This window comes from Eupeodes corollae, chromosome 1 (genome assembly GCF_945859685.1).
Source record: "Eupeodes corollae chromosome 1, idEupCoro1.1, whole genome shotgun sequence".
Classification (NCBI taxonomy): domain Eukaryota; kingdom Metazoa; phylum Arthropoda; class Insecta; order Diptera; family Syrphidae; genus Eupeodes; species Eupeodes corollae.
This window is the reverse complement of record NC_079147.1, coordinates 131,113,781-131,135,375: the sequence shown is the minus strand read 5'-3', so window position 1 is coordinate 131,135,375 and position 21,595 is coordinate 131,113,781. Positions and strand designations below refer to the sequence as shown.

Below are 21,595 nucleotides of genomic sequence, written 5' to 3'. Positions count from 1 at the left end.
TTGTAATGAAAGGTACCTCTAATCCCACGAAGAAACTATTCATCAATACCAAAAGCATGCGTTTACGATAAGAGATTATAGTGCCAAACAATATCAAATGCTTTTGAAATATCAAGTGCATTAATTATACTTTCTCCAAAACGATGTAAGGATTTGTTCCACTGTTCGGTTAGATAAACCATAAAATCATCTATTGTTACTAAAGCTAAACTGCCGGTTATTAAGAAGTGGATGACATGATATCAGCTGTTGGAAATAGAAAAGTGCATGTTGATGCAACAACTGAATTAATTACTCTTATCAACAATTTTTGCCGATTTGAAGACTCTCGATTAGAAATGTTTTCCCAAACATTAGTGAGAATTATCAGAATTATGCTTGGTTATGTCAACGAGCAGTTCTCGACGCAAAGAAAAATGATGTACACGCACTGAATTTTACCATTCAATCAAAAATCGCTGGCGATTTGGTGACATACAAATCCGTTGATTCCATAACAAATTCCGATGATGTAGTTATCCAACATAGTTTTGAACTCAATGGAGTAACCAAGATTTCCACCACATAACTTGCAACTGAAAGTTAGATCAGTTATTATGATATCAGTAATTTAAATCCACCGCGACTTTGAAACGTTACTCGAGTTGCGGTGAAAATACTTATGCCGAATTCGGTTGAGGCAACCAATATTAACCATTATTTGCGTAGAGTACGCCGGTGAAAATGTATTTATTCCTAGAATACCAATGATTCCGACTGATCTTCAGTTTAACTTCAAACGATTGAAATTCCCGGTTCGCAATGACAATTAACAAGTCAATCAAGGCCAATCGCTTAGATTCAGTATTTATTTTGGATTCACTTTTATTTTCTACCTAGAAAAATTTCAACTAAATTACACTTCATTTTTGCAATTCATTATTGTTGTGAAATGAAATAAAATTGTTCCTTTTCAAATATAAAACAAAAAAATAATTTTTCTTCATCTTTTAATCCCTAAACGAAAAAAACGAAGCCATCTGGTGGCGAAAAGGGAGTTCGCCGGGTTTGCTAGTCTTTCATAAAATTTCTTTGTTTGTGAACTCATTTGTTGAAAAAGTTGATATTGAAAAAATATATTTAAAAAAGTTCTGCCCTTAGCTTATATCTTGAATATTCTTTTAATCATTTGTGCTCAAAGACGTATTTTAAAGATAATATTTCATCTGAAAACATTTTAACTTCAACGGATTTTCAATTATTTTTAGATGGATATAATTCTACTGCTTTCAGTAAAGAACAGTCGACAAACACAAACTAATGAAATTTTGTAATCGAAATGTTGAAATTAAACTGAATAACATATTGTTTGGAAAAAAGAGGGAGCGTGGAAAAAGAAAGCAATTTAAAAAAATATGACAAAAATGAAAACACACAAAGTAGAAATTTTGTCCAATAGAAATAGATGGTATATTATAAGAACAATAACTTATTTTAATAATATACAATTCTAATTTGTTTATATGTTAATTTCTTGCAACAAGAATACGAAGTATCATTATAATATTTCATAATATTGACAATTGCGGCAGGTGACGGATATACAATTTGACAATTTTGTAGAATTGTAGGAAAATACCTTTTTGTTTCATGAAGAAATCTTCAAGGCAATGAATTTGTACGATTTTTCCATAATTGTGAGGATTTTTTTAGAAATTCGCTCACAGCGATGTTGTGAATAAAATATCTTTATTATCTTAGAGCAACATAAGTAAACTTATATTGAGAATGTTATTCATTTGTTTTATGCACTTGACTTTTTAATAAATGAATCATGATTTTCCAAATTGTAAAATTTTAAAAATTAAAGAGTTCCAGCATAACATTGAAAAAGTTATTATAGAAACGATAGAAATTGAAACAAAATGCAAAGGTTGCGTTCCGTATTTAATCATTTTTCGAACATAACACATTTCAAGATTATACAATAAAATTATCACGACAATTTTTTCAGTAAGTATAGACTAGTATGACAATGACCAATGTGTCAGCACATGACAAGGACAAAAATTGTGACCTGTCAGTATTTTATGAAATACATTTTTCAATTTTTTTGAAACAGAGCCTAGATACGATATACGTAAATTAAGATCAAGAAGATTAATTAAGTATTTGTGTCAGGCCCCACATCAAAACGTGTTACCGACAAAAATCCGTAATATAATAATAAACATACATATGAAACATTGATATAAAATAATAAAACATTTCCCCTTTGTTGTTCAAAATTGCAAAGTGTTTTATTAGGTTTTGTCGCTCATGTTAGTCAACTCCAATAGTTAAGGACATATGTAGACCTTATCCCATATATTTGGTCCATTTTCCTTTTATAAATTTATTGTATTTGGCATTCAAAAATGAAAACGATTGCCCGGTGGACAAAAATAAAAAAGTAAATATGAGATTTAAAGCTACAACGCTTTGGAGTCCAACTAGAACATGCTAAATAACTGTTATTTGTTATTTTTAATTGTTTATTTGTGTTTGTTTCCTGGATTAGCGACTTTAATATCAGCAGTCAAGGTAATTTTAGCTTCAGTCGGAGTTTATAATACAATTTTGTTATGTTATAATCGATCTCGTCTAAGAAAATTACCGCTGTTATAATTTTTTTTGTTGTGATTAATAATTATAGATACCTACCTTTAGAGCTGGTATGAGTATTTTATATTATATTTTTAACGAAATTGGTGTTCAAATTAATGTTCAAAAAATTCATATAGGTTGAGTTAAAAAAAAACATACATATATCAACTGCGTGACTCAGAAAATAAAATTGTATATGCCCAAGAAAAAAGATATCAAAGAATCATTCAAATCTAGAATGGGTCTTATCGTTGATAAGCCTATAAGCCAGGATTGGGATCAACAAATGATGGAAATACTGCAAGACGTTTTTTCAAAGATTGAGAGACTACTGCACAAATCACTGGACTTCATGAACGGCTTTTAAAAAATTCTCCATTATTTTAAAAGTTTTGGCTTCTGGGCTTCTAGTATTGACGTACATACATTTTCTGCATTGCTCGATAAAAGAAGAGATCTCTATCTTCAACTTTATAGTTCGTATTATATGCCAATCAGTGTTCAAAAGCTTTTAATTCATGGCCCGGATATAATTTCATTTTTTGATATACCCATTGGTCAACTTTCGGAAGAAGCCCTGGAAGCAAGCCATAACGAATTTCGAAAGCACCGCCTAGCTTACACTAGAAAATCATCCCGAAAGTTTGTAAACGAAGACTTAATGACTGTATTGCTGCTTAGATGTGATCCTACTTTATTAGAATATAGGAACACACATTCAAAACTTTTGAAAGGAGATGACAGAGAGATACATGAATATACACTGCTTCCGGAAAGTCGAATTCACAAAAGCAAATTCAAAATAAAACAGATAGTGAAGACTTGGATGGTTTTTCCTTCTAAATAAAGTTCACTACTTTATTATGTGTTCATTAATAATTTGTTATATAAAGTTATTTAATTTAAACAAAACAAAAATATTTATTATGTTATCTTCAAACTTGCGAACTCAACTTAATTTTTCTGTTTGGTAATTTACGGTCAAATTGTGAGGATAACATGTGTTGATTTAAATGTGTCTTTCTTTTGAATTTTCAAGGCTTATTTTGCCCTCAAAAAACTTTTGTTTCGGAAAAAAGATTTTTGTTCACCATCTCCATACATTCGACGCACTGTGCGTTCGTCGTTCTTAAAAATGGAATGTTCATTTTTATATAACTGATAATGTGGTAAGAACTTTTGACAACAACAAGAATGTTAGCAATATATCAATCTAAATTATAGCAAGTCCTATTTTATAAATTCTTCAATGTTTATGTTTTAAACAATGTTCTTGTGACCCATTCTTTTATCATTCCAACAAATTTTATTCCCAACTCATACAACAAGAAAATTTCATGTAAATATTTTGGTATTGGTTTTAGCTAATTTAAAAAAAATTTTAAGCTTTTCCCAAAATGTTGACCGAAAATAAACAGTATGTGAAATTTCATTTTTCTAACCCAACCGCAACTGGAGTTGACCTAAAATGGGTTATTATTGAAATTAAATTTTAATAATGACAAATATACATATAGAATACGCAGCTAAGTCAAATAATTAGGCTACATAATTCATCGATTTATTTGAATTGCAATTAAAGCATACTTTGTATCGGGGTGCTCATTGGTAAATGAGTTTAAGAAAATGGCCAAACGCAAGTAAGAAATATGGTGTTTGTGCTTAACTTGAATTCAAAATAATTTTTAGCAAAAGCGTAATTTAATTTACAATGTCTATAATAATTAATTGCATAGGTACTCTGTTCCGAAAAAGGGCATTATTACAAACACACTTAAGAAAAAGAGAAACAAAACAAATAAAAGTAAGCTTTACTATTCTTTTGTTAGTGTCAACGAGCAACTCATGTGAATACATTTGAAAAACCATAAGACCATAATCTACCAACGAACCCATTTGTTTCAGTTTTTATTTCAATCGCATTCCATTTGCAAAATTGAAAACAGGTTAACAACTTAAATATGTGTTTTTTCTGATATTTTATTGCCAAACATTTTTAAAAATTTTGTTTAAAATTTTACTGACAGTTGTTCAGTTGTACCAATTTTCAACTACTCGGGTCACTTGTTATCTTTTAATAATATTATTTACCATACTTGGTTAAAAATTGGTTTATCCATTTGTATTATCAGCTGACGAATGTGCGCATTTTGATCAGCCGATTTAGGTATGATCCGGGATGGAGTTGGCCACATTTAGGCTAGTTGTTGCCCATTGTGATACCATATGAAAGGTGAGGCCTTCTTATTATCAGGCCCTATTCTGCTGGGGAATTTTACTTAAATTTCACCAATCATTATTCTGCTATTCATTCGAAGTGAATCTGTGTATGTCGGTAGCGTCGGTTATACTGCGCGGTATTCTTCTATTCACGTGAAAGCATTCATTCTACACAATTCAGAAATAAAAGAATATTAACATTTTTAGGGGAAGGAAGACACTTTTTAACATTTCTCCAAAGATCTCTGTTTGAGGATTCTTTTATTTCTCTGCTTACAATTGGAATAAAAAGTTAAATACCGCCCATTTCCAAAAATTATTCTGTTTAGGTGGATTGATTAAACTTAATTTTTATATAAATCAAAACAAGTTATCCAACATTCCCAAGATTTTTAGACGAACAGCTGTTTATTTGAATGTCAAATTGGTTTGGGATAATGTAGTTCACCCGACGGATACCAGAATGCAAAGGCAGTGTGAAAGGGAATCGGATGGGTGAATCGAATATACGAATATATCTCAATGAAACCGATTGGAAATCCTTACGAAACGTAAAAGATTAATGATGTTAGTGTGTCTTAGATCGTTAAGATCATCATGAGTATGAGCAGAGCAGGTACAGAGGGGATGCAGAACAGTTTCCTGCACGGAATGCTTACCTATTAGGCCCGTTATGAAAACATTTTGCGAGCTTACATGCAATCTGATTGTAGAGATATCAAGCACATGAGCGCTAGGATAGAAAAGATAATTCTCGTGGCATAACAGGTGGTTTGTTTGTTTTATAGGAATGTCTCTATGTCCCGACGGCGGTGAATGTTAAACTGTGTGCTATCACCATTAGAGATTATCGGCTGTTATAAAGTTTGTAGAAACATAGTCCAGAGATTTAATGCCAACGTAACTGTCTGATAAGATTTGGATTTTAGATGGTGATATTAGTTTTTTTTTAAACCAGGAAATTACTTCTTTTATAACCAAGAGTTTTACTCCATCAGATAACAAAATTCAACCGTCAAGTTTTCTGCAATCAGACACGGAAAATACCTTACATGTTTCTTTCTTTTATTGCTTTGCGGGTTTCTTCAGGAATAGTTATTTGTCATGATTTTTGTCTTCATTGGTCATTGTCTACGCCAGCTAAGAAGTCTTTATGTTGACTTGGTCAATAATCTTTGTAGTAAAAAGACGTAACATCTTTTACAGTTTTAATATAAAGAGCCCAGACCCAGAGTGGGAAATATACAAAAAATTGTCAGAATTGGACATCGGGAACTTGTATATTAGAAAGACGGTTTGAAACCGTTATTTGTAGCTGTATGTGCAAAATCTATTTTACTATCTGCTGCAAATTCGACTGATATAAACATGGCATCAAAGAAATTCTGATTTAATTTCAAAAATCACCTCGTCTGACAAAAGTAGTACTTTCATCAAAACTCTTTTAATAACTAACTTGCCAAAGCAGGAACCTGAAATTCTTTAACAATTAATAATATTTGAATTCAAACTAAACTAATTGATGTTTCGTTCATTCTTTTCTTCATACTATAGTTTGAATTGATCTTCGTTTATAATAATAATAATTTTTCAATAATCTTTTATTTTCACGGTCAAATATTTTGAAAACATTAATAATATTATATATTATTTAACTTACCGCACTGTTATGGTTCCAAAATATATATGCTGGTGGTTCCGGTGAATTGAGTATAACACAAGTTAAGTTAATCGTTGAACCACTTTCAATATAGAGATCTGGTGCACCAATTATCTCTGTTGATGGTTCTGCGAAAAAGAAAAACAAAATCAAAAAGTAAATACAAATTTAAAGCTGGTGGAAGTATTTAATTTAGGTTTCAAAAATTTCCCTGCTCATTCTTTTTAAATAAAATACGTTATTTTAAATCAATTTTTTCTATTTCCGCCCAACTACAAAAACCTTTATTTAAATCACTTGAATTCATGTAGGTACTCACATTATAAAACTCTTTCACTTGAAACATTTAATTTGTCATTATCTTTAGGGAAGTAATTTCTGAGGAGCTCAGAAGCACCAAAGGCATAGATACTCAAGTCATCTAACCTAGGCCAACATCAGTTTAAAATAGCAGAAAAACTTCTGATTGAGTATGCCGACATTTTCGCTTCACCAAACGCAAATATGGAATGAAACAAATCGCGCAGCATCAAATAAATACAGGAGATGCAATACCCATTCGTCAGCCCGCAAGACGTTTGCCACTGGACAAACAAGGTGAAGTTGGGGAAATGATTACTACCATTAAAAAGGATGCTTTCATTGACAACAAGTCATATGCAATGGTCACAGATTTGAGGACATAAAAGCTCTTGCTAAGTGGCCAGAGGACACAGTTTATTTTTATATATTAAGTGATAAAGTGATTCAGATACAGAATATAAATCCCGCCACCAACAAAAAGCAGCATCTGGCTCTATTTTATTTTAAATAAAAATGATCCTGAAAAGTCCGAATACAAAATATGTCGTAAAACATACTCACGAAAAGGACTCACGACTTCTTCGTTGAAAAAAAATATTTATACTTCTGATATTTGGACAGATCCCAGCTGAAATGTTGCTAAGCTTAACTTGTCACGGAGTATCAGAAAACTTTGAACGAACATCAATTGTATTAAGATGCCAGAAGTTTGAGGATCGCCATACAAGTGACATCATTGCAGACAAATTTAACACAATGCTTTCCGAATGGAATATTTTGGAGGAAAAAGTACACTGTATACGAGATGAGGGCTCTAATGAAAGAAGTATGCGACTAGCATCATAGACTGATTTAGATTACACTGTTCACAAGATGCAAATTGTAATTCGACATGGTTTACAATCGCAAGAAAATATAAAAGACATTAAGCAAAAATTAAAGAAAATTTCAACTCATTTCAACCAATCAACTATTGCTCAAAAACAGCTAGAAAAAATTCAGGACAGACTTAATCAACCACATCTTAAAGTACTCCAGGATTGTGTGGCACGCTGGAATATCACATTCTACATGTTTAAGCGATTTTTCAGGATAAAAGATGCATTAAATCTTTACGCCAATGACAACAATATTGAACCAATTTTGCCAGAAGAGTAGAAAATAATTGAAAGCTGCCTTGAACTACTCAAACCTTTTGAAGAAGCTACTCGTGTAATGAGCAGCTCTCAGGCACTTATATATCATCTGTGATTCCTATAATTCAAAAGCTTAAGAAAAAACTTGATGAATACTTATCAAGAGTGTCCGACCGAAGCTTCGGCTTCGGTTCGGCCGAAGTTCGGCCAAAAAAACCACATTCGGCCAAACTTTCGGCTTCGGCCAAAACTTTAGCCTAAAATGGCCGAAGCCAAAGGTTTGGCCGAATGTGGTTTTTTGTATCGAGCATCGTAACAGGCGCCGGAAAAAATTTAAATTTTTGAATAGGTATTTTAAAACACTTGTGTGCCATCATAGTAGGCGCCGCCGAAGAATTTCAATTTTTGAATTTTGCCTGACACCTTTTGGGAATCGTTTGTGTTTTGTTTTGTTAAATCGTGGTTTCGGTTTAGTTTCTGTTGTGTTGTTTATTAATTTAATTTGTCCAATTTTAAAAGGAAAAAACACTTAATAATTTTAAAAATGGTAGACATGTGCATTCAAGAGGACACAAGCGTCCACAGGTTTTTCTCAAAACCCACCTCTGTCTATCAACTCCTACTCTCACCTCCCCGCGGTGAACATCGGGTGCCTAGTACCTCAACTGGAGATTGGGTTCCAACCCCAGTGGAAAGTTGTTGGGGGCAGCAAACGAGAGAGGGGGGGAGAGGTGTTTCCACTAAGGCACCTCTCCTTATCCAGGCGGCAGCGGACGAAACTTATCCGCTCTTAAATCGAGTAAAAGTAAAATATAGAACTTTTTTGGACGATTTGTGTATTTTTTAGTGTCCGACCGAAGCTTCGGCTTCGGCCGAAGATTTTCTTTCAGCCTAATAATTCGGCTTCGGCTGAAAATCGACCTTCGGTCGGACACTACTTATCATTCGGCAGGCAGCCTTAAATCTAAAAACTCATTTTTCAAGCAAATTTTCATCTTTGCAAGACAACGATTTGTATACGATCTCAACATACTTAGACCCTCGTAATAAGCATACATTTAATAAAAGATGTAATTCTAAAGATGATAAATGATCCATAAAGCACCAGTTCTTCACGTTGTCACCAAATGTAAACATAACAAAAAAGAAGAAAATGGATGAGACTTTTACATTCGGAACCAGGAACGTCAGGTTTAAGTTACAAGGCTTGCTTTAGAAGCGATATGACAATGATGCTAGATTCATCAGCTGAAGGTGAAGGAGAATCTGATAACGCTAGTCCCGAAGCACTTCTCCGAAGGGAGTTAGCATGTTACCGAAATAAAAATAGACTAGAATTGGATAATAATCCACTTAATTGGTGGAAAGTCCATCAAACAGACTTTAAAAAGCTCTCCAAAGTTGCACTGCGGTATTTATAACCTCCACCAGCCAGTGTTCCCAGCGAACTACTATTTAGTGGATCTGGACTGGATTAATCAACTAAGAAATAGATTACAGTTGGCGAAGGCTGCAATCTTGCTTAATATTAAAAATAACTCTCCCCTTTTTAAATTTAAATATTTAACGTAAATATAAATCAATACAATTTTCCTTTATTTACGGACTTAAAATCGTTTTTATTTAATAAATTCTAAAATCCGCATCCGCGGATGTGGGTCTCAAAAAATTCGCATCCGCTTCCGCTTCCGCGGATGTAAAAATTTGTACATCCGCAACAACCCTGGTAGGCATGCGCATTCAAAAGGACACAAGCGTCTACAGGTTTTTCTCATAACCTAGCTCTGTGAACATCGGGTGCCTAGTGCCTCAACTGAGGATTGGGCAGCAAATAAGAGAGGGGAAGAGGTGTTTCCACTAAGGCACCTCTCCTCATCCAGACGGCAGCGGAGGGATTCCCGAGATGGAATCAACGGTGGCGCCTGCAGTCCCATTAAGAGCGGTTCTTTCTATCCGGCACCCCGTCCTTGGAGTTATCTGGATCTGGCCCTCCAGGTTGGGGGTTGTGTCGTCGGGGTGACTTCCTGGTCACGTAAAAACGTCATAGTTGCGAAGCACGAACATGCTTCGGATCCGGACGGATTTACTGTTGACAACCTACGCAAACGAATTAAGACAACGAACTTCAGATATGCACGTGGAATTTTAGTGAAGAATTAGTGGAGGCCCTAGACTGCTACAAAGCAGACATTACTGCCATCCAGAAAATACGATGGGATAGGCTGGGCAAAAAGACGATACGTGAGCTGCTCATAAGCTGTATGAGCAGAATAGGCAAGAGGAACACCGAATTATCAGAAGGAAAAAGAGAGGGCATGAGAAGCTTGCGAAGCGGAAGGAACACTTCTGCAGACTGTATAACGGCGACGACGAACCGAATTCCGCTGTCAGGCAGGATGATCTATTCAACATAGACGACGAAAGCCAACAATACCGTCCTCCCGATTTAGACGAAGTAAAGATTGCCATATCTAAGCTGAAGTCTTATAAAGACGCTGGAGCGAAAGGCTTTTGAATGCCGAGCTCTTTAAAGCAACTAGAGATAAGTTGGTTAGGAGCATGCACCAACTTATCTGTAAGATATGGTCGGAAGAAAGCATGCCCGATGAATGGAACCTTAGTATTGTTTGCCCGATCCTGAAAAAAGGAGACCCTCTAAACTGCACCAACTATAGTGGAATCAGTCTTCTTACCATCGTTTACAAAATCTTCTCTGCCGTAATATGTGAACGTCTAAAGCCCATCGTCAACAACCTGATAGGTCCTGGAAAAAACCCAAGAACACCAAATCGACACCCACCATCTTTTCATCGATTTCAAGGCCGCATATGACAGCATCTACAGGGACGAGCTGTAAAGACTGCAGGATAACCATGGAGAATTCACGCTGCTCCATAAAGGTTGGAAACAACTTAACAGAACCTTTCAATGTCAAAAAAGGTTTTAGACAAGGTGATGCGCTGTCATGCGATTTTTTTAACATCGTGCTTGAAAGAATAGTGCAGAGCTCACACGTCAACACTAGAGGCACTATCGTTCAGAAGCATTTACTATGATAAAAGCGGATAAAAGAACCTTGGGTCGGTTCGAGAGAAAAGTTCTTCGTGTGATCTACGGTCCCGTATGCACCGAAAGGGATTAGAGGAAAAGATGGAACGACTAGCTGTACGGGCTGTACAGCGACGTACACTTAGCCAGAAGGGTAAAAGTGCAGTGACTAAGATGACTGGGTCACGTAGAGAGCATGGAAATCAATGCTCCGGCCCGGAAAGTGTTCGAATCCATACCCACAGGACAGCGCAGTAGAGGAAGACCGCGGATCAGGTGGCGCGCACAAGTGGAAAGTGACCTCACCCAACTTGGAGTGCGAAACTGGAGACATCTAGCTAGGGGGCGAGCTAGATGGAAAAAATTGTTGGGTTAGGCCCTAGTTCACACAGGACTGTAGCACCACCTTAAGTAAGTAAGTGCTGCAACTCACCAAAAAACCTGTTAGAAAACTATAGGCCGTGGATCTAGCTGACTTATTTCCAAAAATGAATGCTAGAAACAAGTATATTTTGGTAGTAATGGATTACAGCAAATAGCTTACGCAGTGCCAATGGTGCTCCATTCCAACGAACGAAGGAAGGAACTTTGAATCGAACATATTCCAAGAGGTTTGAGAGTTCCTTGAGAAAGCAAGGACCACACCACTTCACGCACAATCTAGTGGAATTTTGAGTTAGAATAAAAAACTATTGACGCAAATAATATAATTTAAACAAATAATACCAGTGATATGATTGTTAGTAAGTACGACTGTCACGCTAGAGGTCTTAAGTGCAATCCCTGCCTATGCTTCCTTGAGTTTTTTTACGGCTACTGCGTCTTGCAAGGAATTATCAAATCCTTTAAGAGTCATTTTGTCATGAAAATTGTAGTGGTCAATGTTTATATTAATTCTGAATTGAACTCAAAACACCAAATGCTTTTATATCTTCTAGTGTTTCGTTTCATAATTTTGATCCAAAAATGTTTTTTTGATTGAACAAATTTACAAGAGAAGTAAACAATAAAACAGGATTGAAAAGAATTATAAGATTAGTTTTGGTCATAGTTTCAAATAGTTCTTGTTCACTTACCTACGACATTAAGGTGAATATAATGGCTCATATGCGGTGTTGTTGATACTTGGCATTCATAGACACCAGAGTCTCGATGTTGTGGATATTTGATTTGTAAGATCCAATCCTCAGTCTGTGGTTGATGTATTGCTCGAAATCGTTGATCGGATGTGTATGTATAGCGCCCAACTGTAAGCAAGTGAATATCACGATGCCTCACCCAAGAAACTTGTAGCAGCATCTAAAATGATGAAAAATATGATACATACATACGTAGCAAAAGTAGATCTTTTGTAATCTTTAATCAAATTTAAATTCTTATAAAAACAGACTTGGTAAAGTTAATTGCTTTAAACATGGTGTTGAAGCCTAGATGGCGCAAAATTGCACTTGAAATTTGTATTGATAACATCAAATAAATTGTATTTTTTTTTTCCAAAAAATAAGCTCCCCGCGTACAGAATACTCCGTATATGGTTTTTGGGCTGAATATGAGGATGCCGAACATAATTTTAATCGTCCTTTCATAACGAAAAAAATCGGTAAACCCGTGTTATGGGTCCATTTATATCCCAGAATCTTTTCGATTGTTTTATCATATCAATGCAATATTAATCAGTTTTAATTTTTCTGACTTATTTATGAATTATTTTCAAACATTTATCAGATAAGTAAAGTTGAAATTTCAATATAAAATTAATCTTTAAGGTCGTCCGAATATATTTTTTAATTTTATTTGATTTTATAACTGGCATGAAATTACTTTTAAAATTTCTCGCAGATCTACCTTGAATAGCCATAATCAGTAACCTGTAAACAAAGTTCAACCCTCAAACAAGGCTCTCAAGATCTTGAGTAGGTACATTTATGCGTATACAAAGTTGCATTATTTCTAATTTGTTATTCAATTACAATTAACAATTATGGCTGTAAATGTAAAATCATGATTTTGGCGGTATATGAACAAAATTTCGTTGGAATAACTAAAATAAAGAAAAAGTGTAAGAAGTGAGTTATTACTCGAGTGCTAAGATTTTATAACTTTTTATATTTGGAAAAAAATAAAGTTGTTTAGTAATAGTAAGACTTTGATCATAGTACATGACTTGGTTGTGGATATGATTTTATGATGTCGTTGGTGCCATCAAACTTCACAATCCCGTAATAGTCAATAACAGTAAGCAGTCTCGGCCCAGTCCACTTATCTTCCATCGAATTATCTGAAAGAATGTTCCAAAGTCAAAAAAACAAGTTGTTTCGTTCTCGATGCAACATATACATATGTGAGGAAGGCAGTAGCCATTGTCATATTTTTTCGACATTTCAATCCGCTAAGAGAAATTAAAAATTTGTTCAGAAATGATAAATACATCGAACTATCGAACTGGCGGAGGAGCTGATGGAGTGGGAAATGAATGACTGCAAAACAACACAAATTAGGGTAAACTACTTTTAATACTCTTCTTATTTAAAATCCAATAAGACCAAAACCCGCACGTTCTTTCTTTACTTTCAACCATACAAATAAATAAGGTGGCGCAACAGCCCTTTGAAAACGGGGGCTTAGTGACTAACGACTCTCAACCATTCCTGCGTGCAAGTAATGTTGTCGATAATGGAGGGGACCTACATTTTTAAGCCGGATCCAAACGGCTAATTTGAGAAAGCACTTTTTATGACAAGAACTACTATTGGAGGTTTTGTCAATTCATCGCAAGAGGCAGTACCCGTGTAAAAAACTTTAGATGGCACAGGCAAGATTTGAACCTGTGACCTTTGGCATGGCAGTCCAGCGCGCTTTTTTTTTAAATTCATTTTTATTAATTGATTCTTAAAACTATCTTAAAGCTAGACAAAAATTCATAAAACTAGCCTAATTACCCATAACTTACAACTAACTTAATGGTCCCATACGGACACTCTAAGTTAAACTATAACACTTACTACTATTGCCTTTCGGCCCTAAGATATATTTTAACTTCAATTCAATTTTATTTATTTTTGTATTCATTAGAAAATTTAAAAACTACTAACAATATCCTTTTTTATTTTTACTTAAAAACTACTCAAAAGTAGGTCTTTAAATAAAACTTAAAGCTAACATAAACTACCTATCTACCTATAGACTACTTAAAACTAGAACATCCACAGTAGCAAATGTAACTATCTTATTATTTTTTTTTATTCCATGTTTTTTTAATGTTTTTTTTTATTTTTGTATTTTTTTCTGTTTCTTTTTGTGCCACCATGCCTATTCTACTTTAAACTTAACCCTAAAACTATAAAACAAGCATGTAAGCTGGCCAATGCTTAAGATCCCATCCCGACTACCCACTATCAAGTGCCGATTAAAGCCACCAAAACAGGTTCTCCTGCTTCACCCTATCCTACTGAACCGAAGGACCTCTGCTCCGCCTTGTGCCTTGACGTCCCGATTGTATGGGAGTCGCCTGTCCACTGTTCTTTGTCTGACATGGTAAATTAACGGAACTGCCAATCTATCCTGTATCAGACCGCATTTGTCTAAAAAGAGGAATGCCTCTGGTGGAATGAAGCTCTCAAGCGTGCACTTTCAAAATACTCGTCGTTCGGATAGAACGCCCCGAAAATTAAATTGTTGGTCGAAGACATAGCTCTTGCAATGTGATCACGAAATTGTCAATTCTGTTGATTCGAGCCCCGTTGTAGTGGGCCTCGTTGGAAAAGTAATGCACATAAGAAGATTCGGCTGTTCGTTATAAGCCGGTACAGCGTCGTAAACACTGCCGCTCGAGCACCCGAAACTTCTCCATCTGGGAAGGGACAACGTTAAACCACACAGGACAACCATAAACGATCATTGGCCATATGAGGGCCATGTAGCAAATTACTTTCACTCTGGGGTCATGCCGACTGCTTAAAAACAGCCGTTTCGTCATAGCGAAGGCTCCTCTGGCCCTGGTCAGAGCAGCATTTATATGTCTGTCGAAATATAAATACTGATCTAACCAGATACCGAGGTACTTCACTACACTTTGCTCGCTAATGGCTGCCCGTGAAGATCAACGATGACCATCTTGCGCCAATTCTTACACGTATCCCTCGTGGCCCTAGCCAACGGAGTCCGGAACAGAATTGTGTCTGACTTCTGGACATTTATTTTCAGTCTCCAGTCGTCGCAATATCGCTGAATCTTGTCGAAATCACGCTGCAAGAGAATTCTAATAACCTCAACCTTTCGGGCAGTTCTGTACGCAATTAGATCGTCGGCGTACGCAATTGCCTTTGTAAGACTACCTATCAGATCGCTGGTGTAAATGTGAAGAGAATCGGCGAATTCACCGCTCCCTGTTGAAGACCATTTTTAATTGAGAATGTTGTGGTAGAAGTTACATTGCCACTTTTGACAACAAACTTTCTACCGTTAAGCATATCATAAAGTATATACAACAATGGCTTGCTTATGCCAAGCCTGCTCAGTTTTAGGTAAAGACCCTCTAACCATACGGTGTCAAAGGCCTTTTCCAAATCAACCAGAACAGCACCTGTGCATTGTTGTTTGGATTTATTCCATTGGATATCAGAAACGAGTTTAGACGCAGCATGAATTGTATCATGACCCGCCTTGAACCCGAACTGTTTTTCCGGAATTATTTTGTTGTCCGCAGCCCACTTAGTCAGAGCCCTATTAATGATTTTTTTTAAAACTTTGCTGATGCTCGGAAGAAGACTTATCGACCGAAGATTTGACGGGTTGGAGTTGTCCTTTCCCTTTTTCGGGAGAGGATGAACCACAGCGGTCTTCCAATGCACTGGATAATATGCATTATTCGCAATACTTGAGCCGGAAACCCTTTCTTATCAGTTTTTGTATGTGTTGTATTTTTTTTTTTAAGTTGTAGGTTCAATTTTTCTTAGAAAATAACTAAAAATTACCAACAATATTTTAATTATGGTGATATAGATTGCTTTCAAAATCTATTTTTGTTAACGAGATTCTTAGTCGAAAACAAACTTCTAAATGTTAGTAAAATTTCTTGATGAGATTTGTTTAGGAATTATAGAAAATGTTGTGATTGACATTCAGTAATCCAACATTCAGTTTTTTGATAAAAATTAATATCTACAAAAAATACTACGCAAAATTGATTCAGTCTGTATTTGTTTATGAAAAAAAATTCAAGAAATGTTACAAAAATTGGTTCCAACTAAAATTCTCGTTACCAAAAATAAATTTGGAAATCAAGGCTTTTCATCATAGACAAAATTTTGTTGGTAATTTGTATTTTTTTTTTTTGAAAAATTCAACTGACAACATTTTTAACAAAGCACGAAAACAAAATAAAGAGAGATATTGACTTCAAATCCTTTAATTCACACAAAATATTTATAGTTCAATAAAACTCCACTAGGGGAGTTTCGATAGAATTTTTGTCTGCTATATACTACACAACATATTTTCAAAACTTAGACAGGGGTGTCAGCTTAATGTGGACATGATGAGAGATGTTGTTGAGTAATATGGTTCTAATTTTGTATTAACGCTGTCAGTAAGTGAATAGAAAACTTGCCTATTTTTGTATGCCTAGTTCCAATTGTTTTTTGACGAAATTCTTTTAACTACACAAATTATCAGCTAGCTTTTCCCATAATGATATGGTTTGTGGCTATTTTAAACGGTTCAACAAGTACAGGAATTTCGTTAATAACATTCATGTCCTTAGCTTTCAATACTTTCACACACTCACTTTATGCTACTGATAGTTCACAATTATCTCTATAGAATTCTTTTCAACATGTTATAAGAGCTGTTAAAACTTGTGTTCACTTCTTAAATCAATTTGAATTAAGGTTTGTTATTTTGTGTTTGTACTTCAGCCACTTACCGCTTGCCAAAGAACTACTCAAAAAATTTAACGTTGAAGCAATCCCTTATTGTATGATTAAGGGTGTGCGCGAAAGAAAGCAAATGTCTTATTTTCATGCACAATAATTTATTTGTATAAATAGTATTTTAAGGTATAATTAGCAATCGAGTCGATTGGACCTTAAACGAATAGTTCTAAACTTTTGTGCAGAATGCTCTTCAGGCTTATTTGTTTAATCTTCAGCTGTTAATATCAATTGCGAATTATGTTCATTAATTAGAAAAACGACTAATGTCTCAAAAATATAAATGTTTGCTGTATGGCGATGATGATCTTTTTATTTAAAATTGAATTTCCTATAAAATTCTTAGAGTTTAAAATGAACCATGATGAACACTTTTGAATAAACCACGACGAAAACTTTTGAAAAGCGCTCCATTAAAAAAAAGTCACTACATAAAATAGGTAATATTCCAAAATATGGAAGTGGTGTTGAAATTTAAAAAAAAAACTCTTATCATATGTTTATTTATATGGCAAAACTTAACATTCCCTGGGCATTTATTATTATGGATGGCTCATTTTAAGCGAATTGTTTTGTTTCGTTTTTGAGATTTTCACAATGGGACGAGCTAAAACAACAAACAATATTCGCACAAAAAAGCACCCTAATATTTATGTCGTTCGAAACAAATGTTAACTTTAGAAAACCATCAACTGATGGAACTGCAAGACCTCCTTATGCATATCAATCAATGTCATGACCGACTTTAAGAACAGGATGGTGGGTTATCAGTTTTTACTCGAAAAGATATTAACGTTGATGTTTATACTTTTACTTCAACTGAGAACTATGTACATATATAGAACAATGTTGCGCAGATATAAAAATAACACCAGGTGTATACCCAGAGCGGAGCCGGAGTGTAACTAACCTTAAAACGATTTATCAGAGATTTGAAATACTTTTGTTAAATATATTTTATGCGTGGTGTGTATACAATATTTGGTTAGATATATTGATAACGATGAAGATACTATTATATTGCAAAATAACCCTGAAAACATAAAAAATGCAATAAAAAAATTTGTTTTCCAATTTCATAAATAATAAGCATATTCTCTGGATCATAATTATTGTATAAGAGAAATAAAAACCTGCGAATAATGTTTCCTGTTTAAAAGTATTTTGATAAATGTAGTAGGTTAACATAAAAAACTATTAACAATGACTTTTTCAAAACAACTTGAACACAGTAATAAGTATTAAACTACTTGAATAAAAATCAGTCATGAATGAAACAAATAATACACAAAAAAAACTTAAGTAAATAATAAAATAAAAACATCATAAATAAATAGGTAAATAAGTAAAACAATGTAGTTATGAAAATATTAACATGCATCAATCTTACATGAAAAAAAGAAGTACCTACATACTTTATTCAATTTAAAATAATAAACAAATAAATAAATAAAATGCACAGTTATAGTATTTAGTACATGAACATAAAAATAAGTCTTGAATTGCACAATGAAAAAAAGTTTAATAAATACAAAAATGAGGCTGGAGTTCGAGCTACACTGATAACTTGCAGTGGGTAGGAGCTAAAAATTTCCAAATGGTATTTTTTGACACAAGTTCCTTGTTTTTTAATGAAAGGCAACTGGTAAATTACCAGTTAGAAAGAAGGAAAGAAACGATTAAAATTTTGATCTCTCTAAGTAAATTACTAAATATTTTAAATTGCTCACTAGTTAATTGTTAAACCCTTAACAATACGTTGTTAGCACTAATATCTTTAAGTCTTACTAAATATAAGCAACAATATTTCTATGGCATGAAGCAACTTGGAGGTCAGTATCTTCTTTAATTCTTAAAACATACCTTTTAGTACTTTTTAATATTGTTTGTTACAGGCTTTATTTATTACTCAATTAGTATTAGCTTTGCAAAATAATAACAATTTTTTTTAAATGTAGAATTTGAAGTCAATAATTTTGTTTGCTATATGTTAAGATACTTCGAAAATCATTTTTTAAACAGTTTTTAAACTAAAGGTTAAATCAGGGTTCGATTTGAGCTGCAAAGAGGTTATCAAGGAGAAAGAGGTGAGCTTTCGATGTTTTAAAGCCAACCCAACTGAGGAAAGAAAACCAACAAAGGTTTAAGCCAGCCAGAAAGGCCTGCAACGCCTATATTAGATAAGGTTAGGTTGGAGTGGCTGTCCAGATGTCATTGACGCACCCAGACCTCAAGGGTCCATTGTGATACCACTAATGAGTTTACTCATGGGAAAGTAAGAAGAGAAGAGGTGAGGTGAATATTAAACTTTTCCGTCATCTCATTCAGAGTTTATCGACAACCGTGGACTATTTGAGAGTTTGTGGAGACAGACGCGAGAGATTTAGGAGCGTTTTGGCTATCCGAGAAGATTCGTATATCCAGATATAACGTTTTCTTTGAGCCAGGATAATGCTTTTTTAATCGCCATTACTTCTGCATGGAATACATTACATTGATTGGGAAGTCTGTATGATAGACTGAGATTCAGTTGTTCCGAATAGATACCAATTCCAACTCCGTGATCGTTCTTTGAATCGTCTGTATAGAAGTGTACCGTATCGTTTTCCAGGGGTCTCTCTTCTTCCCAGGAGGATCTTGAAGGGATGGACACATGGAGGCTTTTACCGAATACTATTTTTGGGGTGGTATAGTCTAAGCGATCTGGGATAGATCTGAAACTGTCTAGAATAGTAGTATGTCCAGTATTGTTACTGTTGCATTGAGAGGTGGCTCTAAGCCTCACACATGAGTTGGTTGCCGCCATTTTGGAGAAGATGGCAAGAGGTGTTAGGTTTAAAAGCACTTCCAGTGCTGCGGTTGGTGTTGAGCGAAGTGCTCCTGTGATGCACATACCTGCTGACCGCTGAACTTATTTATATTTACCATCTTGTCGAGTGCGGTCCACTATACGACAGCTCCATAAATGAGTATCGGTCTGATTACCGAAGTGTATAGCCAGTGGGTTATTTTTGGGGAGAAGCCCCATTTTGATCCTATGGCCTTTTTACAAGTAAAAAGCGTTACAGTAGCCTTTTTTACTCTTTTATCAATATTTGCCTTCCAATTTAGTTTTTTGTCTAAAATGATGACTTAATATTTAGCTTGGTCGGAAAAGCTTAATGTTTTATGTGGATTGACGTGCAAGCCACATTGCTTAGCCCATTTTGTTAGCCTATTTAAGGCATTTTGTAGGACTTCCATAAAAGAGGCGAAAGGACCCCACCTTGGGGGGTGCCTCGATTCACCGATTTGGTGATAGTAAAACTTCTCATGCTAGAAGTTATTGTCCTGCTTTTGAGCATGAGACTTATATGATCTATGAGTGATTTCTCTAATTTCAGATTATTCATTGCTGTTGTTATCGCTTGGTAACTGACGTTGTTGAAAGCTCCTTCAATATCTAGTAACGCTTATATTCAAAGGAACAAATTTTTACATAACCAAAAATTACGGCGAAAAATACTGCAATGTCCCAAAGGCAGTAAGAATTGTTGGTCATTCGTAAAAAACATGAGGAATTCTTACTCCTTTAGTTAGCTATATTAATAAAGCCAACTTATTTGCAAGGCAGTTCGCCGAAAATTCCACCTTACCAGAAAGTGTCATGTAACTAATTTAAGCCTCTTGGACAGTATTCAAAGAAGAGCTTTTAAAATGATTGTGACATTAACATCATCAACTCGTTTACGTCAGTTGAACACCGACGAAAAGTTTCTAATCTAACCTTTTTTTACCGTTGTTTTAATGGAATATGATCTAATGAAATAGCCAGTTGGATTCCTCCCCTCAAACACTTTAACTGTCGCTTCTAGGAATGACCATCAATTTACCCTTAAGCCCAACTTGGGCCGTACTATAAAGTACAGATATTCATTTTTTAGCTGTACTACGCGAATATGAAATGCCTTGCCACGCTCTTTCTTCCCCTTTCATTGCAATTTTCAGGAATTCAAAATCAATGTAGGTACACCGACACCTCCTATCCAACCCTTCCTTCTCTTCCAAATGGTCACACTGGGTCTTTGGCATATTAAAGGTATACAAACCCCTTTTAGTGTTCGCTAATTAAAAGAAGGTTTTCGTAAGAAAAATATGCAAAAAATTATCTATTGAATTTTTACCAAACATTAAATAATTTTCAACAACTATATTTTGTGCAGGACCAAATAATTTGAATAATTTGAATAAACTAATTTTTTCTCAAGATATTCGAGAACAAAATTCTTGTTTACTAATTTTTAGTATTATTTTTAGATGGTTTTCATTTTTTATAAAAATAACTGTCATTGGATTTATTAAACTCATTGAATTATATTTCGTATAAAATTAGGTAATTTTGTTTTCATTATTTATTCCTGAAATATTTGAGTCGAAAATAAATTTTTACTAGTATTAAAAAAAAATATTAAAAACTATTTTCCTTAAAATTATGTCATATTTTTGAAACGTTATTTTCGTTATATTAAATTATTTTGAAATAATTATCCAATATTGTTCAAAAAATAATCGAGGTGAATTCATGTTTTTGTTTGAAGTTTTTTGTTTGATTTGTAAAGAAAAAAACGTTAATTGATTTATTTTTCAAAATTATACTTATTTGTGTCACATTACATAATATTTGTACTGGTTTA

General features: G+C 34.3%; 1 protein-coding gene across 5 annotated transcripts in view; it reads right to left on the bottom strand.

Annotated features, from left to right (window-relative positions):
- The window catches only part of LOC129938368 (uncharacterized), a 61,294-nt gene that overhangs the window by 10,357 nt on the left and 29,342 nt on the right, over positions 1-21,595 (bottom strand). For all 5 annotated transcript variants that reach the window (XM_056045872.1, XM_056045874.1, XM_056045873.1 and 2 more), the window contains exons 4-5: positions 12,069-12,291; positions 6,506-6,633 (exon numbers count right to left, since the gene is read on the bottom strand). In XM_056045872.1, coding sequence (XP_055901847.1) covers positions 6,506-6,633; positions 12,069-12,291 — 351 coding nt within the window. The remainder of the gene's footprint in view (positions 1-6,505; positions 6,634-12,068; positions 12,292-21,595) is intronic.